General features: G+C 45.0%; 1 protein-coding gene across 1 annotated transcript in view; it reads right to left on the reverse strand.

Annotated features, from left to right (window-relative positions):
* The window catches only part of LOC147668214 (voltage-dependent calcium channel subunit alpha-2/delta-4-like), a 987,093-nt gene that overhangs the window by 44,479 nt on the left and 925,572 nt on the right, over window positions 1-17,042 (reverse strand). The window contains exons 35-37 of the mRNA XM_086948696.1: window positions 16,350-16,405; window positions 14,574-14,594; window positions 13,170-13,287 (exon numbers count right to left, since the gene is read on the reverse strand). Coding sequence (XP_086804822.1) covers window positions 13,170-13,287; window positions 14,574-14,594; window positions 16,350-16,405 — 195 coding nt within the window. The remainder of the gene's footprint in view (window positions 1-13,169; window positions 13,288-14,573; window positions 14,595-16,349; window positions 16,406-17,042) is intronic.

The following is a 17,042-nucleotide window of genomic DNA, read 5'->3' on the forward strand; positions in this document are numbered from 1 at the left end:
CCTTCAAGACTTAGCCTGAAGGCTGCTCTCCACAGCTACCTCTAGGATAGCTTTCGATAAAGGTGGTCTTAAACCCACCATCAATAGGGTCGTTTGGACTGGTGCAAGGTGCCCACTAGAATAGTGGACATCATATGCCAGACCAATTTCTCACAGTCCTGAAAAAAATAGTCGGTTGACTTTAAGGGGCACTCAGAAATCCGGCTGAAACATGTTGACCCATTTAAATGTGGGAGATACATCTTTCTCTAGTCACATCGTTGTATGTTTTTAACCCACGTCCCCTTAGTGAATGAAAGTGGTATTAGAGGAACTGAAGACAATTTTAATATTTTGACAAAACTGGATCCTACCATATATAAATCAAAGTGCTTCGCATCCCACCTGTGAAAGTGCAAGGGTTTAGCCCAGTAGCGGCTCGCACAGGTAAGAGTGGTGGGGCATGGTGGGGGCAGGGTGGTGGAATTTGACAAACGACAGGCTAAGTAATATTAAAAACCTAAATAAATAAAACCACTTACTTTGAGCTCCCCACATTCCTGTGTTGGCGATGCGGCGAGCGCAAAATAAGTGGTTTTATTTATTTATTTATTTTAATTACTTAGCCAGTCATCAGTCGAATTCCACCACCCTCACCCGCCCCACGCTCTTACCTGTGCGAGCCGCCACTGGTTTAGCCCGTTCGGGAGTACTGGAGAATAAAGTATGCCGCACAGTGGTGTGTGGATGAGAGTTCTAAATGAAAAACATGGGAGGCTCCCCGTTTGCACTGAAAAAAGCAAAAACAGGACCGTTGATGTTCTTAGGAGGTATCTCTCTTATTGATCTACATAAGCTTTGTACTTAAAACTGCTATTTCAGAATGAATTCCAGAAAAAGAATTAATAGAGGCGTCAGCAATTTATCAAGCAATATGCGGAATCTCACAGGGTTCTTCACTGAGCCCGACACTCTTCAACGTCTACATGGCCACCCTCGCCACCACTGTCCGACAACACGGCCGAAACATTGTATCATACATTGACGACACCCAACTCATCCTGTCCCTCACCAAAGACCCCACCACTGCCAGACTCACCTTCCAGATAGGATAGCTGTCTAAAACTCAACGGCGGGAAAACAGAAGTCCTCGTCCTTGGAACCACCCCCTCAGAATGGGCCAACACCTAGTGACCGAACACCCTCGGAAGCCCACCCACCCCCATGGACCACACCAAAAACCTCAGCATCATACTCAACTCATCCCTCACTATGAACCGACAGGTCAACGTCGTCACCTCCAGCTGCTTCAACACCCTCCAAAAGACTTTCAAGTGGATCTGCCCTGAGTCAAGGAAGAAGGAAGACAGTTACCCACACACTCATCACCAGCAGACTGGAATATGGAAACGCGCTCTACACCAGCATGAACAAGCCCCTACTCCGCAAACTCCAGACGATACAGAACACCGCCGCTAGACTTGTACTCAGCATTCCCTGGCATGCACACATCAGCCATCACCTATGAAGCCTCCACTGGCTCCCTGTGGAGAAAAGAATCAGCATCAAAATCCTCACCCATGCCTACAAATGCCTGCACAACACCGGACCCGAATACCTCAACAACAGAATCAACTTCCATGTACCCAAAAGGAACCTCTGATCTTCCAACCTCGCACTGGCTGAAACCCTGCGCATCCACAGAGCTAGAGCAGGCGGAGCATCCTTCTCCCACATTGAAGCTAAGACCTGGAACGAGCTCCTGGCAGACATCAGACGCACCCCCTCCCTGAACACCTTTAGGAAGACCCTCAAGACCTGGCTCTTTGGTTAAACAGATCTGCTGGACCCCCCCCTCAGTGCCTTGAGACCCCTATGGGTGAGTAGCGCACTTAAAATACCCCCAAATTGAAGCAATACAGGAAGTGAAAAGAATACATGAAATGAATAGATGAAGGCGTGTGAATGGTACAGTATGTTTCCCTAAAGAATACATGAAATGAATAGATGGAGGCGTGTGAATGGTACAGTATGTTTCCCTAAAGAATACATGAAATGAATAGATGGAGGCGTGTGAATGGTACAGTATGTTTCCCTCCAGGTGTCAACAAGAAGGACATGATTGCTTTAAAAAATGTAAATTAATAACTTCCAATAGTGCCATCTGGTATTTTGTTACAAGGAATAAAAATAGGAATTCCTCGAATTTTGCAGAGATGCCCGTGAGAGCCACAGAGGTATGACTGCAACAAAAAAGTTTTTGCATGACAAATTAAGGTTTCCAGTGGATAGATAATCGAGTTGAGGAGATTGTGCAAGCATGTCACTTAAGCCAGTGCACGGTAAAAAGAACATTTCCAGAAGAACTCAAAAGTTCTGCATTACCCATGGCAGTTTGAACAATGTTGGCAGCAGATTGTTTAAACCCTTGGACTTAGGCCAATATTTATTTATTGTTTATTCTAAGCTTCCCTTAGTTAAACATGTGGGGCCAGATGTACGACCATTCCGTTTTGCGGGTCGCAAATTGCGATTTTTTGCGACTTGCAATTTGCAACTCACAAAACAGATTGTACTAATGTGTCTCAGACACATTTAGTGATTCCCAATGGGGTCGCAAATGACCTACCTTATCAATATTCATGAGGCATGTCGAAATGTTATACCCATTGAAAATGGGCTACAATCACAGGGATGGTGGGATGTTGAGGACAGCAGACCACCATGTCTGTGTTTTGCTTTTTAAATAAAGCAGCAGTTTCTTTTTCAAAGGCAGCACATTTTCCTTAAATGGTATGCATTTTAAAGAGAAAAATGAAAAGTTTTCTTTAAATTTTTTGAAAGCAAGCAGTGGTTCGTGCAACCACTGCCTGCTCCTAAAAAATATTTTAGCTGACAAACACAAATGGGAAGGTATCCCGTAGGGACCCCCTCCTGTTTGCGACTGGCTTACCACCAATTTGAAATTGGTGGTAACTGCGTTTGCTTTTGAGACCTCATTTGCACTCGCAAAACAATCAGACATCCCCCTGCGACTCGCTATTAGGAAGGGTGGCCCTTGGCACGCCTCTTCCTAATAGTGACTCGAAAACTGTATTTTGGTATTAGGTTACCAACTCGCAAAATAGGGTTTGTACATGCTACAACCCTTTTTAGCTGTTGCAAACAGCCCAATTTGTGGTTTCCCACAGCTAAAAAAAGTCGTACATCTGGCCCGTGATATTCACTTCTGCGTCTACCATACTTCTGATTTTGTCTGATGTTTTTAAGAATTAGGGAATCCCAGATATTTGAAAAACTGATAATGTCCCAACACCTAATGAATTAAACATTTTTTAAAAGCAAATGAGATCGTAAAAGGTTTATGAGTATGATGAAAACGGCTCAGAGAGCTAAATCAGCACAACTGATATGTAATCAAGTACTATCTCAGGCGTTGAAAGACTATAGAGATGCTTCTCATGATTCAATGGGAAAATCATCTCTGAAGGACAACAAGAGTTAAGAGGAAGCCTCAAGATGTATTGAACATTGTTAACTGAAAGATTATTTATTGCATTATTGATATATTTACTTCTGAATCATTTCGTGTTTTTTATAAATGGTATAGTGTGGGTTTTTCTACACTGTTTTTTTTTGTTTCCTTTAAAAATGGGGATAATGTGTTATCGTAATACATAGACACAGCCAGAATGATATGTCCCCATTAACGGTTACAATTCTCAGCCTAGAATGTTCTGTAATTTGCTGTAGATAGTACATTGGTCAGATAGAGAGCAGCTCGGCTATGTGGAGAAGTAAGGATTTACTTGCTCAATACTTGTAGATTTGTACGGCATTAAAAGGCTACGGTGGCTATGAATTTCATTACACGACCGGAGGCTACCATTATGCAATAACCTTTCATTGCTGCCCCACCATGTAGTCCTTTACAGAACATAAAATACATCATAAACAAAACATTTCAATTTTAGAGCTTTTAAGACAGTATATAACTTCATGTCACTAAGTATAGTTCTCTTTTTTATTCTCTGCTCTTTAACCAAATAAGTACTATGCCATTAACCGAAATTTTAAAATGGCGGCCATTTTCACTTGGGCTGAAAGCCCCGTTTTGTATAAACGTGCTCTGCACGTGTACATCGTAAAGCAGTCACAAACCCCGACTCCCTTAAATGGCCATCGTTTTGTCAAGTGAACCAGCAGGAAGATTGTTTTGACGGTTTTAGAGGTCATGTACACACAAAAAAAGGAAAAAGGGGAGTATTTGCCAGAGATCTTTATGTTTAATATTTGGCAAAGCATATCTATATCTTCCTCACTATGCCTGATGAGAATGCTACCCAGGGCACCCCTAACCCTATGATAAGTGAGGATCTATTTAGGAAGTATTTTGACAGGGAGCGAAAATCTTCCTGAAGGAGGCAGTGAAAGCCGCTTTTGCGAAAAGAGAAAGGAATTCGACCTGTGAAGAGGATTTTTAGGTTTTGACTGGCGATGCGCACGTAGTGCGCCGTGCGCATGCGCCAAAAAACGTTATGATTTCTGTGTGGGGTCGGGTATATACGCCCCCTCTTCCCATTGGCTAGCTCCATAAATGGAGGCTAGCCATTGGGAGAGTGGTCTGTCCGTCAATCTCGGACCAGATTCGGGGGCGTTCCCGAGAATTTTTGGCTTTTGGCTACGTCAGCCGAAAGCCTCTTCTCGTCAACGCCCCCGAATCTGGTCCGGGATTGAGGGCACCCGCCTTCCTGCTCCTGTCTCACGCGGCGCCCGGGCAGTAGCCTGTCGCGTTGATTTCTCTTTTGCGGACCCAGGGGGTCTGGCCGCTCTGGGAGATTGCTTTGTGTGAGTTTGGTCTTCTGGTGTTGCAGGAAGCGTCCAGGTTGTTCCCAGACCCAAGTTCCGTCTTGTGGTGTTGCAGCACCTGCACGAGCTCTGGGTGCCTGGGCGCTCTTCAGAAAGTCCCAGAATTGCGGTATCTGTGCCGGAGCGCAGGAGGCGGTGTCAGCGCTGCCACAACACTTTATAATTTGTGTCACCGCAGTATGAAAAGGACTGCAAAATAGACGCGGACACGGAGAAAACACCCCCTTTGGAGAGCGCGCGTGCTGCATGCGCGCTGCACAGATGGCGTTGTCTTGGGTGATCTGTGTGTAAGTATGACCCGTCTGTGGGTGGTACTTGAGTACGCCTCGTTATTATCTCTTCTGACGGGCTCTGGGGGCCTTACTCCGTGTGTTATTCCCCGCTGCTGTAATAATCGGCTGTCGGCCGAGGCGGTATTGTATGGTCGTAGCCTTTCTGCTGCCGAGGTTGATTTGAGTACAAAGGCCACGCATCATGGATTCCAATGAGGGATAATTGATGCGGACGCGTCACCGTCCAGTAGCCCTGCGCGGGGTCCGGTGTGCTGGAGTTCATTATCCTCGGAGTAACCTCCGTCATGCCCCCCCCCCCCCCTCATTTCCAGGTACGAGTGACACAGCGTCACGTGCCAGCCACAGGGAGGCTTCAGGCCTACAAACAAAGACGTGTCCGATATATTCCAATACAGCGTGAGTGCAATAATATAGTGCGGTAAACATTGGAACACTATAAGAGCAGTCATTACTGACCAGTTTCTGGCGTCGTTTCTAAAATTGCTTATTTTCTTCTTTATTGTAATCGTCTTTCAGCCTTCCACATCTCAGCGTCTACCTAGGAATAGAGGCTCAAATGCGGTCAACTGAATAGCACAAGATCACAATGTTTGCTGTTGACTTGTACCCTAGCCGTCGAGGCCGCTCTGGCCTCCACACGTTGCCTTTGGCTTGGCGTGGTAGGCCACAACACCGCGGCGGGCTCCATTTACATTTTCACCCACTAACGGCATACACACAGGAAAGAAATGCAAACCATTGACATACGCAAAGTGAGACCCGGCCACCATATGAGCGAGAGGTGCCTTGAAGCAGATGGAACATTTGGACAAAATCCTACCGAGATGCCGTATATTGCGTATGGCATACATTGCTTTATTGGGGCCATCCATGAACACGCTTTCTGTGTTCTTGCGTCTCGGCTGTGTTTAATATCAACTGGAGGGGCCTGTTTTAGTCTTACAGGAATTTAACGGGACAGCACTACATTGGTTGTATGTCAGAGTATCGATAACAAAATACACCTGACGTAAATATTGTGTTGTAAATATTATTTGCAAAAAACATTGCTCCTTTGAGGTTAGGTTTACCAGGATGTGGCCTAACGGCTACAGCGGTCAACCTCGAAGCTGTAGAACAGAGTTCGAGTCTCGGCAGGGACGCTCAACAGCCTGTGATTCTGAGCAAATCACTTAATCTGCCTGTGCATAACAAAATTAGTGTGTACGTGTGTAAAGCAACTGGTGATTATTTTTTTATTTATTTATGCTATTTTATATAGCGCGGACTTTCGTAGGCAATGTTCTTCACTTAAGCTATAGTTCGTGTCACGCTTGCTACGTGACTGGGAACCTGGGCGGACAAACTGGATTCTGGAGGGTGGTCAGAGGGGCTGGTCACGTGAGAGTGGGTGGGAGGGTGGGTTGAGGGCTTGCCACAATCCGAAGGGCCAGGGACAACAAACATGTAGGCAAGGGAGTGGCATTGAGGAACATCTGGCAGCGCGGAGGGTTGAGGCCCAGCGACTCCCAAAACAGATAAGGTTCTTGCGGGTACGATCCAGTGAGGTAAAAAGAGGAAGAGTAGGAGGAGGCGAGGCGGAGGGGCTGGCACGGTGTCATGTCAGCAGTCGTCTCTGTCTCCTAACCTTGGAATTCCCTGGAAATGGCACGACTTTCTTGCCCGAAGAAGTGTGTGTGTGTGTGGGGGGGGGGGCGGGGTGGGAGGTTCTTTTTTCTAAACAGAGGCCAATGATTGAATGGTCTGGATACACTCATATTTGCCCCTCGTGCTCATAACTTGGAGGCAACTAGGGCAAACCCAGCGCGCAGGAAGAGTGCGTGTACCAAGACTGAATAAAAAAAAAAAGGCGGGAGGTGGGGGTGTTCGTCTCTTTCCCCATCCCATAAACACCTCCAAAGCAGGATCCGCAGGACACTGGAAATGTCCGCCCCCATAGACCGTAAAGACTACGAACGTCTGTCGGGGACCTATGGGTGGTTCTTCTCGAGGCCCTGTGACTGTCTGCAAGAAGCCCCCTGTCTAATACTATTGTTAAATGATGTCCAGACGAGTTGTCAAACTTCAATGCTGCTGGTGGCACCACCGGTTTGTGTGCGCCTACACGTCTGTGTGAGCTCCTGCTCGGTGACTGCTCGTGTATGACCATGTCCATGTGTGTCTGTTGTGACTGCTCTGACTATCTTCGTTGATGGGAACAGGAAGCGTAAGGGATTTATCCCCTCCCCTCCTAGATTTTGGAGTGGAGGGGACACGCGGTAGAAGTTTAGGTCAACAGAAAAACGGCGCACTTCCACTGTTGACATCCGCATGGGATGACGGCCCTGCTACTTTCGACCTGCTGACCGGCCTAAGGCTTCAGACAGGGTCGGATTTATTCTCTGGGGCCCGAGAACAAATTCCCGAGGTCAGATGTAGGTGTTGTTTGTCAGGTCTGGGGCAGGGTCCCCATTTAGCACATTGTCATTCTCCATAGAATGCGTCTCCTTCTATCCTGGGCCAAGGGCCCAGCATGGAGGACTCTGCCCTGCTTCTGTGTAGGAGTTCACATCCTCCTGGCAAAGGGAGGTGCTGGGGGCTATTGGAGTTCCTCTTTGATAAGGTGATGCATCTTTTTCATGCAACTCACCTCAAATACAGACATACATGGGAAAGCAAACCTGCTCCATCCATACCTGTTTGACACTTAATGGAACTGCTTTGCTTTGTCAACAAATGCCCCGAGCAACGGGTTTGTGACAGTGAGTGCAGAGTGAGAGTGAGTGCAGAGTGAGAGTGAGTGCAGAGTGAGAGTGAGTGCAGAGTGAGAGTGAGTGCAGAGTGAGGGTGAGTGCAGAGTGAGAGTGAGTGCAGAGTGAGAGTGAGTGCAGAGTGAGAGTGAGTGCAGAGTGAGAGTGAGTGCAGAGTGAGAGTGAGTGAGAGTGAGTGCAGAGTGAGTGCAGAGTGACAGTGAGTGCGAGTGACAGTGAGTGTGAGTGCAGAGTGAGTGTGAGTGCAGACTGAGTGCAGAGTGAGTGCGAGTGCAGACTGAGTGCAGAGTGAGTGCGAGTGCAGACTGAGTGCAGAGTGAGTGCGAGAGCAACAGTGAGTGCAGAGTGAGTGCGACAGTGACAGTGAGTGCGACAGTGACAGTGAGTGCAGAGAGTGCGAGAGTGACAGTGAGTGCGAGTGAGTGCGAGTGACAGTGAGTGCGAGTGCAGACTGAGTGCAGAGTGAGTGCGAGAGCAACAGTGAGTGCAGAGTGAGTGCGGCAGTGACAGTGAGTGCGACAGTGACAGTGAGTGCAGAGAATGCGAGAGTGACAGTGAGTGCGAATGAGTGCGAGTGAGTGCGAGTGCGAGTGAGTGCGAGTGACAGTGAGTGCAGAGTGACAGTGAGTGCAGAGTGACAGTGAGTGCAGAGTGACTGTGAGTGCAGAGTGAGTTCAGAGTGACAGTGAGTGCAGAGTGAGAGTGACAGTGACTGCAGAGTGACAGTGAATGCAGAGTGACAGTGACTGCAGAGTGACAGTGACTGCAGAGTGTGAGTGTGCAGGGTGCACATTGTGTGAGTGTGCAGGGTGAGCAGTGTGTGAATGTGTAGGGGCAGTGTGTGAGTGTGCAGGAAACAAACACTCAAACTAAGTCCACCACACACTACTGCATATACTAGTAAATACAGTCATCTCTTTATACAGAAAAAATGAGTTATATTTAGAGGGGTCGGAGTGGGACACAGTGGGTGGATGGATGCATGATGGATGGATGTATGCATGATGCATGGATGTATGGGTGGATGCATGGATGGGTTGTTGGTTGGATGGATTGGTGGATTGCATAAATTGTTGAGGGATTGGCTGTATATATGCATCTATCCGTCCACCCATCCATCTATCCATACACCCATCCATGCATGCACCCATGCATGCATCCACCAACTCATCTATGCAAGCATTACAACAAGAGCCCGCAGCTCTCCTTCGTCTCTCCTCGCCCCCCCCTTCCCTGAGCCCGCAGCTCTCCTTCGTCTCTCCTCTCCCCCCTTCCCTGTGCCCTGCCCTGCTATTGTAAATGACAATGCCATTTATTTATGTTAAAAAAAACATAAATAAAAAAAATGTCAAGAGCAATGCCAATAGCTCTAACTTTAACAAAGGCAAAACCATTGCATTGTAAATGCTTGTTTCTCTTTTTCAGAGGAGGAGACCCCTTCATTATTCAAGAAAGGAGGTAAGGGAATTAATAAGTCTAATGGCACATGCATCAAGCATTTTTGCCTTCGCAAACGGGGAAATGCTTTTCCGATGCAGCAAACCCTAATTTGCGATTCAGTAACCTGTTACCAAATCACAAGATAGGTTTGCAATTTGGTATTTGGAAGGGGCGTATTTTGGGCATCCCTTCCAAATACCGAATCCTAACGGTATGCATGAATGTTTTGTGACTGTAAATGCGGTCGCAAAATATTTGCATATTACCACCTACTTCAAGTAGGTGGCAACCCATTTGCAAATGGGAAGGGGTCCGCAAGGGACCCCTTACCCTTTGTCAATGGTTGTAAAAGCATTTTTAAGAGCAGGCAGTGGTCCCACGGACCACTGCCTGGTCTTAAAAAATGATAAGAAAACTTTTCATTTTACTGCTTGTAAAGCATCTCGTTTTCCTTTAAGGAAAACGGGCTGCTTTATAAAAAAAAAAGATTGCTATATTTAAAAGCAATCACTGACATGGTGGTCTGCTGACCTCAGCAGGCCACTATCCCCGTGATTTTTGCGATTCCTAGGGGGTCACAAATTGCGATCTACTTTATTAATATTAATGCAGCAGAGGGATTTGCGACCCCCTAGGAATCGCTGTCTGAAACTCTTTGAGTTTAATGCATTGTAAATTGCGATTACCTAATTGCGATTCTCAGGAATTTGCTATTAGATATTCACAATTTACAATTTTGATGCATGTAGCCCTAAACACCTTACAAGTGAGGAACACGCATTGAGTAGCCTGAGCGCTACAAAAGACCAAGGTGTCCATGGCGGCACAATAATCAGGAGCGTCCATGTTGGTGCAATTGATATAGGTGTCCCTCACGGCACGGATAGAATGAGTGGCCTTCATGGCACAAGAGACCGCAGTATTAATACTGATGATGATTACTCATTTGAAAGTGAGGTAGAGGAAAAGGTGGACGAGTATGTCTTCGATCCTCAGGAAACGTTGGGAGAAAGATTTCCTCAATGACGATTTGGACCAGCTTTCAACGCTGAAGGCTATCAAGGACCCCTTGGGTGTGGAAATGTTCAACCCTACCCACATGAAGGACTCAAGGTGCTCGGACTGATGGTCTATGGATTACGTGACCTCCTTCATTAAATTCCGGATCCGTAAGTCTCTCGATAAGGAGACATGGAATCTGATGAAAACTGAATGTCCCCTCTGGTCTCCTACAGGTAGAGGCTCTGAACCTGCACAAGAGGGCATGCTGTCCCCTGCCACACGTCTTGGTTGTTGGCAGGGCTGAGATCTGACAGTACTGGTCCAAGAACAATGCCCACAAGCAGCTGCTAATACCTTATTATTTGGAGTTGAACTAAATGAACTGTCCAGAAGGCTCAAACAGACACCCTGGAACATTAGCAGCATCTAATCAGGAAACAATAGACCAAAGCCATCATGGAATCACTTACCTTACTGCCCCTGGAGCATCCTCTGTTTCTGAAGGATTTAGACTGTCAGCTTCCTCAGAAGCCTTCAAGAGTGCTCTCTTGAACCGTGCCGTGCAGATGCAGTAGTCACACAGCTCCCAGTATGCACACTTACACGCTCCCCATAAGAGAGCATGGCCCTGTTAGCATGTCATTTAAATGCAGAGGGAAGCTCAGAGTCCGCATCAGTCAGCTACTTCCGTAGGCACTTTAAAGTCTGTAAAGGATTCCTGCGTTTACTGAGAGCGTAAAACAGATATCCCAATAATATGGATTTTACCCTGTGTTTTCAAGCCTGAAAACATGGGTTTACTGGAGTTACAGGTGGTAAATACATTATAAAGCAATTCTAATCTCTTATTTACCAATACATATGTTCATAGATGGCCTCTCTCCTGCTTCATTCAATCTGAGCATCATAAAGCCCAAGCCACAAAAATGAAGACCCTACTCTACTCTGATAACTATGGGCCAGATGTATGAAGCTCAAATGGGTTCGCAAACGCCAAAATTCGCAGAATTTCGGCGTTTGCGAACTCATTTGAGCAAAATGGTATGTATGTAGCAAATTTCAGTGCAAAATAAGGAATCGCAAATTTGCGTTTCCTTATTTTGCAATTGCATGTAAGGAATCGCAAAATTTGCGATTCCTTAAATGCAATGTATGATGCAAAAAAATTGCTAATTGTCGCTAAGGAATCGCAAATTACCACCAACTTCAAGTTGGTGGTAATTTGCGAATTTCTTGAAAAATGCCAATTTTAGCATTTTTCAAAGTCCCATGTGATGAACATACATGCTCTTAGGGCACCACATGTGCACCCATGCTTATTTCAGGGGTGCAACAGGGTGTCCTTTGGACACCCTTGCACCCTTGAAATTTTTTTCAATTTGGGATTTCTACATACATAGCATTTTGCAATTCTCAAATAGCGATTCCTTAAAAATCGCTATTTGAGAATCGTAAAAGTGTATCTTGATACATCTGGCCCTATATCATCAAGAAAACACTAACAATAGGTTTGGGATTGAGCTGCAGTAAAAACAGCTTCCAGTAGCCGTAGTGGGCATTGAACAAATGCTAGGGCTGCATGAATGTATGTTATCACTGGTGCTCTAGGAATGTGAGGTGGGTGAGACACAAGGAGTCCTAACAGGGTGATTCTACACATGCAACAGCGTATGTGCAATAGAAAGGTGTATTTGGTAGTTACCACATGTTCAGTACTAGAATATATACGCTATCACATGTCCTATCAAACACTGGTGTGACTTCAAGTGCCTTGCGCAGTATTGAGCTTGCAATGGGATGTAAAACAGAGCAGCATTCCTTTCTATGTGAGGCAAGATCATTTACAGGCACATGCATCAAAGCATTTTGCGATCGCAAACGGTGCGAATCGCAAAAATCAGCCGTTTGCGATCGCAAAAATTGCTTTTGGAATGCATGATACAAGAAGCCACTCGCAATTTTAAGAAATCGCAAAATTAGCGATTTCCTACATTACGATTGCATTTAAGGCATCGCAATTTGAGATTCCTTAAATGCAATGTAAGAAAGTAAAAAGATTTGAGATTTTGCAAATAAGAATCGCAATTTACCATCACTTATAAGGTGATGGTAAATTGTGATTTTCTTGAAAAAAGCATCAAAGTGCATTTTTAAAAGTCCCATGTTACGCACACACATGCCCCTAGCATATCATATGCGTAACATGGGTGCACATATCAATTTCAGGGGTGCAACAGGGTGTACTTAGGACACCCCTGCACCCTTGGAATTGCATTCTCCATTTGCGAATCGCTAATTGCGATTCGCAACATGAGAATGTCTTCCCATTCATTCCTATGGGCCTCCAGGCCCATAGGAATGAATGGGGAGGGATTCCTTAATTGCGAGTCGCAATTTGCGAGTCGCAATTAAGGAATGTTTAGAAATCGCAAATTTTTCAGTGATTTCTACATGCATAGGCATTTGCGATTTCTTAATTGCGATTCCTTAAAAATCGCAATTAAGAAATGGCAAATGACTACAATGATGCATGTACCTGTTAGTGATTACAAGCCTTCAGTATGTGAGATAGCAATCTCTTCTAATAGGTGTGGAACCACATCTCAGCAACCACTACCAGAAACTCCATGATTGCTGTTTCAGTTACTACAAATACTGGCCCGACTTCCAACAAGGGTAGTTGGAGATATTTCTAGCAGTCAATTAGCGCAAACATATAGATTTAGATAATGCAAGAAATGCGGCATGTTCCTGGTAGGTTGAGCAGTAAAGCATGCTTTTGGTGAGACGGCGTAGGTTAGGGTCTGCCTTGAGAGAAAGAGAAGGGGTCTCTTACTTTTGACAGTTTCCACAATCAATGAGCCCGTTGGCCTCCCTGATAGATGGATCATGGACGAAGACAGGATATTCGGTGTCGCATGGCTGCAACGTGTCGTGCTTCTTGTGCTTGTGAGCTGTGAGTGCAAAGAAAAACATGTGAGGCATTTGTGCAAAAAGTAAAATAGGCTTATAAAATAGATGACAGAAGACACTGAGGCCCTGAGAGAAAAATCGAGTTATGCATGGGACAATTTCGAAAGAGACTCACTTGTTTGCGAAGTAAGACGATAGAGAGCGCTATGCAGTAAGAAAAACAGAATGCAAGGAAAGAGAAATGTGTAGGGAAAGAAGCATAGTAAAATATGTTTAGGGAGGAAATCACACAAATGCAGAGATGGACAAAGTGTGAAGGAATTAGATCAGGAGACAAAGAATTGAAGAAAGCCAAACTAGATAGAAATATATCATATTCCAACAGAAGAGCATAAGGTAAGGCAGAAATGAAAGGACATGAGCCCCAAAAGAAAACATTGAAGGAATCTTCACATCTGTAGATGAAATGGGGATTAGAACAAATTAGTGATATAAGTTTGATGCATCTGCTGATATTGAACTGCAGGATTAGTCAACCGGTTAACTATGGCTCCTTCTAGTTGTGGAATTCTGATGGAGAACCTCTTAAGTGCGAGGTATAGAAAGGTACTTATATGAGCTATGTCAACTGGAGATAGACCTAAACAGAATGAGGTGTGGTGTGGTCCCTCAGTTGTGAGGTAGACTTAGATCGAAGGTGATATGGTCTCCTGAGGTGGAAGAGATAGCTTGCCATGAAGTAATAGAATCCTCTAAGTTGAGAGGAGACTTAGACAGGCGGTGATACGGCATACATTAGGTGGCAGATGAATTTAGACAGGAAGTGTTTTGGAATCTTTGATTTGGGAGGTAGACTTAGGCTTAGACTCAAGATGATATGGTGTCCCTTAGGAGGAAAGGGTAGACAGGAAGTGCTTTTGAGCTTCTGTGTTGTAAGGTTATATTATGATGCCTTTCAGGTGGAAAGTAAAGTTCGGTAGGAGGTAGAACCTGACAGGACACAATGTGATGCCTCTCGGATAAATGGTACCACATCAGATGAGAGGTGGAATCACACAGAAGTTACATGGTGCCTCTGCGTTGGGTGCTATACAAAAATAAAAAGTGACCTTGCTTTCTACTTCTATTGGGGGGGGGGGGGGGGGGTGGTCTTTACAACTACTACGATGAAGGGAAAATGTACAAACTGTGGTATTTATCTGCCAAAGCTGTGTCGCTCGTTCTTATGTTCACAGACGCACCCTCAGCCATAAAATGAAATTGCGAGTGCTAAGCCCCTCCACCAATACACACAAGCATGCACACTCATTTATTGTCATATACTTACAGCTGTGGAAGAACGACTTGGCTGTAGAGGTCACATAACAAATCACATGAAGGGGATGGAGAGGCACATGAACATGTCAGAAGATGGCGGCATGGTGACAATGTGAAGCCCAATGGAGGAGGCGATGAATGAAAAGATGGAGAGAATGAAGAGTGAAATGGTACTGAAAACTTTGTAACATGAAACAAATTTACAATGTATAACTCATCCACAGATAACCACACCATATACATATTAACACAAAGAAAATTCTTTGTATTTGCCAAGTGAGTCTCAAACTCAAAAGCAGGCATCTCGGTACTGATGGTATAGTATTGCCAACCTGAGCAATTGACAATGATCATAAACCATTCTATCTTGCTTTATGATGACCATACAGTGGCGGCTCGCAGAGGGAGTGCTGCGGGGCGGTAAGTCGGGGCAGGGGGGAGGGGCTGGGTGGGAGGTAGTGGAGTCGGACATACCACGGCATGGAGTAAGGCAAGTAAATAAATAAATAAACTATTTACCTTGGGCTCACTGCATTGCCGAGTTGGCGATGCAGCGAGCGGAAGGTAAATAGTTGTATTTATTTATTTACTTACCTTACTCCATGCCGTCGTACGTCCGACTCCACTACCTCCCACCCTGCCCCTCCCCCGCCCCATAGCACTCTCTCTGCGAGCCACCACTGTGATCATATTGTAAACCACACACCTTGAAGTGATATGTGACAATATGTTTTTCATCCAGTGCCGACTCAGAAGAGAATACATCGTTCTTCTGAGATTTGTTTTACCCGGACTCTGCTTTACTAATCGCAGTGGCTAACTTGGCCTCTACTTCACCTGGTGGGAAGTCTAGTTTATCAGTTATAAATCGTTTCTAGTGGATACATTAGTGACATGTAGTATTTTTGAATATGCATATCCAATACTAAAGGAAAGTGTATTTCTTACACTAATAAATAGCATTAGAAACCAATAAGTACATGTAAGATGCAACTGGAATCAGTTTTTCACCCTCGTGCTTCATTAGATTCCTTACAAACCATTTGTAACGGGATAGCTGGGAATTTCACCCAGTCCTTAAAGTGTGGCTCACACCACAAACATGAATTTCTATTTTTTTATTTTCTACCCATCTTTCTCTGCACAAAGGCCTAGACAATGGCTACAGTATGGCAGAGTACCAGAACTACACGGTGGTTTTTCTCCAGAGTCCCATTCTTGGAACTTCTGTTCATTTAGCACCCACTGATCAGTTTTAAAGGAATTTCTGTTGTGTACTCTACACCACCAAAATGTTGGGTCTTCCACCAGAAACACAACACTCGCTGTATACAGCAGCATAGGAGGATACCAGCTACTCCAGGATGAACATCAGTAGGATTGAGGGGTATGGAGGTACCCAGGATACAAGCCATACTGAGAGGAAAAGGTGTGCAAGGTGTGATTGTAAGAGGAAGGCTGAGGGTTCAGCTCTTGTCAGAACTAAAGAGCGGCGATGAGCGACTACTAGGCGTGTCCGCTCAGAAAGCGAATAATATGGCTGGATTGAGTGATACTGTTTTGAGATATGTGTAGAACCTGGACGCTATCTCTTGACGAGATGCTTTTCTTTCAACCTACAAGTAAATAAGACAAGAGTGATTTCCACCCACACCACTTCTTCAGACACTAGAAAGTGGGCTCTCTGCCTCCCTTGCAGACATATATAAAAAGAACCAGCCTCCTCATCCGCAACCAGAAATGTTGCCTCGGGGGAGGGGGGGCTGTAGCGTCGCTGCCCACTCACCATCTGCGACATTGTCCGAGTGCCAGAAACTGCACAAGTTAAACTCCAGCAGGAATCTGTAGAACAACAGCACACAGAGTCATGCATTAGCTGCCAGATGCAAACATGACAGGCTTCAGAGAAAAAATGAACATGTATTACATTTTTTAGTGGAACATGATGATTAACATTTTGTAATGTAACATTCTTTTTTTATTTGAAGAACATATATAATTTGAAATTTAAGGTAATATTAGAGCCCTGATAAGTAATTATGTAAAACATGTGTTGGCTGACCATAAGCGTTCTAAAAATTTATGAATAAGGGAAGATATATACAGTTAAACGTAATCCATTGTATTCTTATAAGAATTTTTTTTTGTCACAGTGCCTCTCTGAAACAGTGTGCCAAGCAGATATCGGTCACCCTGTGGATTTCAATGGATATCTAGGGGAGAGGAGTTGGCATAACGGCTAGGGGGTCGGTCGACCTCAAATCTGGGGGACCTGGTTTGAGTCTCGGCAAGGACGCCCAATATCCTGTGATTCAGGGCAAATCACAAAAATAAATGTATCTTCATGAAACGCAACTGGTGCTCGTCTAAAACGCTCTGATACCTGATACCTTCGGGTCAAGTTTGTGCTACATAAAACTCAGTGAAAAAGGAATTATTAAAAATCTCCAGTTCGCCAAAGATGCTGCAGGCTCGGTCC

Source organism: Lissotriton vulgaris, unplaced genomic scaffold, assembly GCF_964263255.1.
Source record: "Lissotriton vulgaris unplaced genomic scaffold, aLisVul1.2 SCAFFOLD_214, whole genome shotgun sequence".
Taxonomy (NCBI): domain Eukaryota; kingdom Metazoa; phylum Chordata; class Amphibia; order Caudata; family Salamandridae; genus Lissotriton; species Lissotriton vulgaris.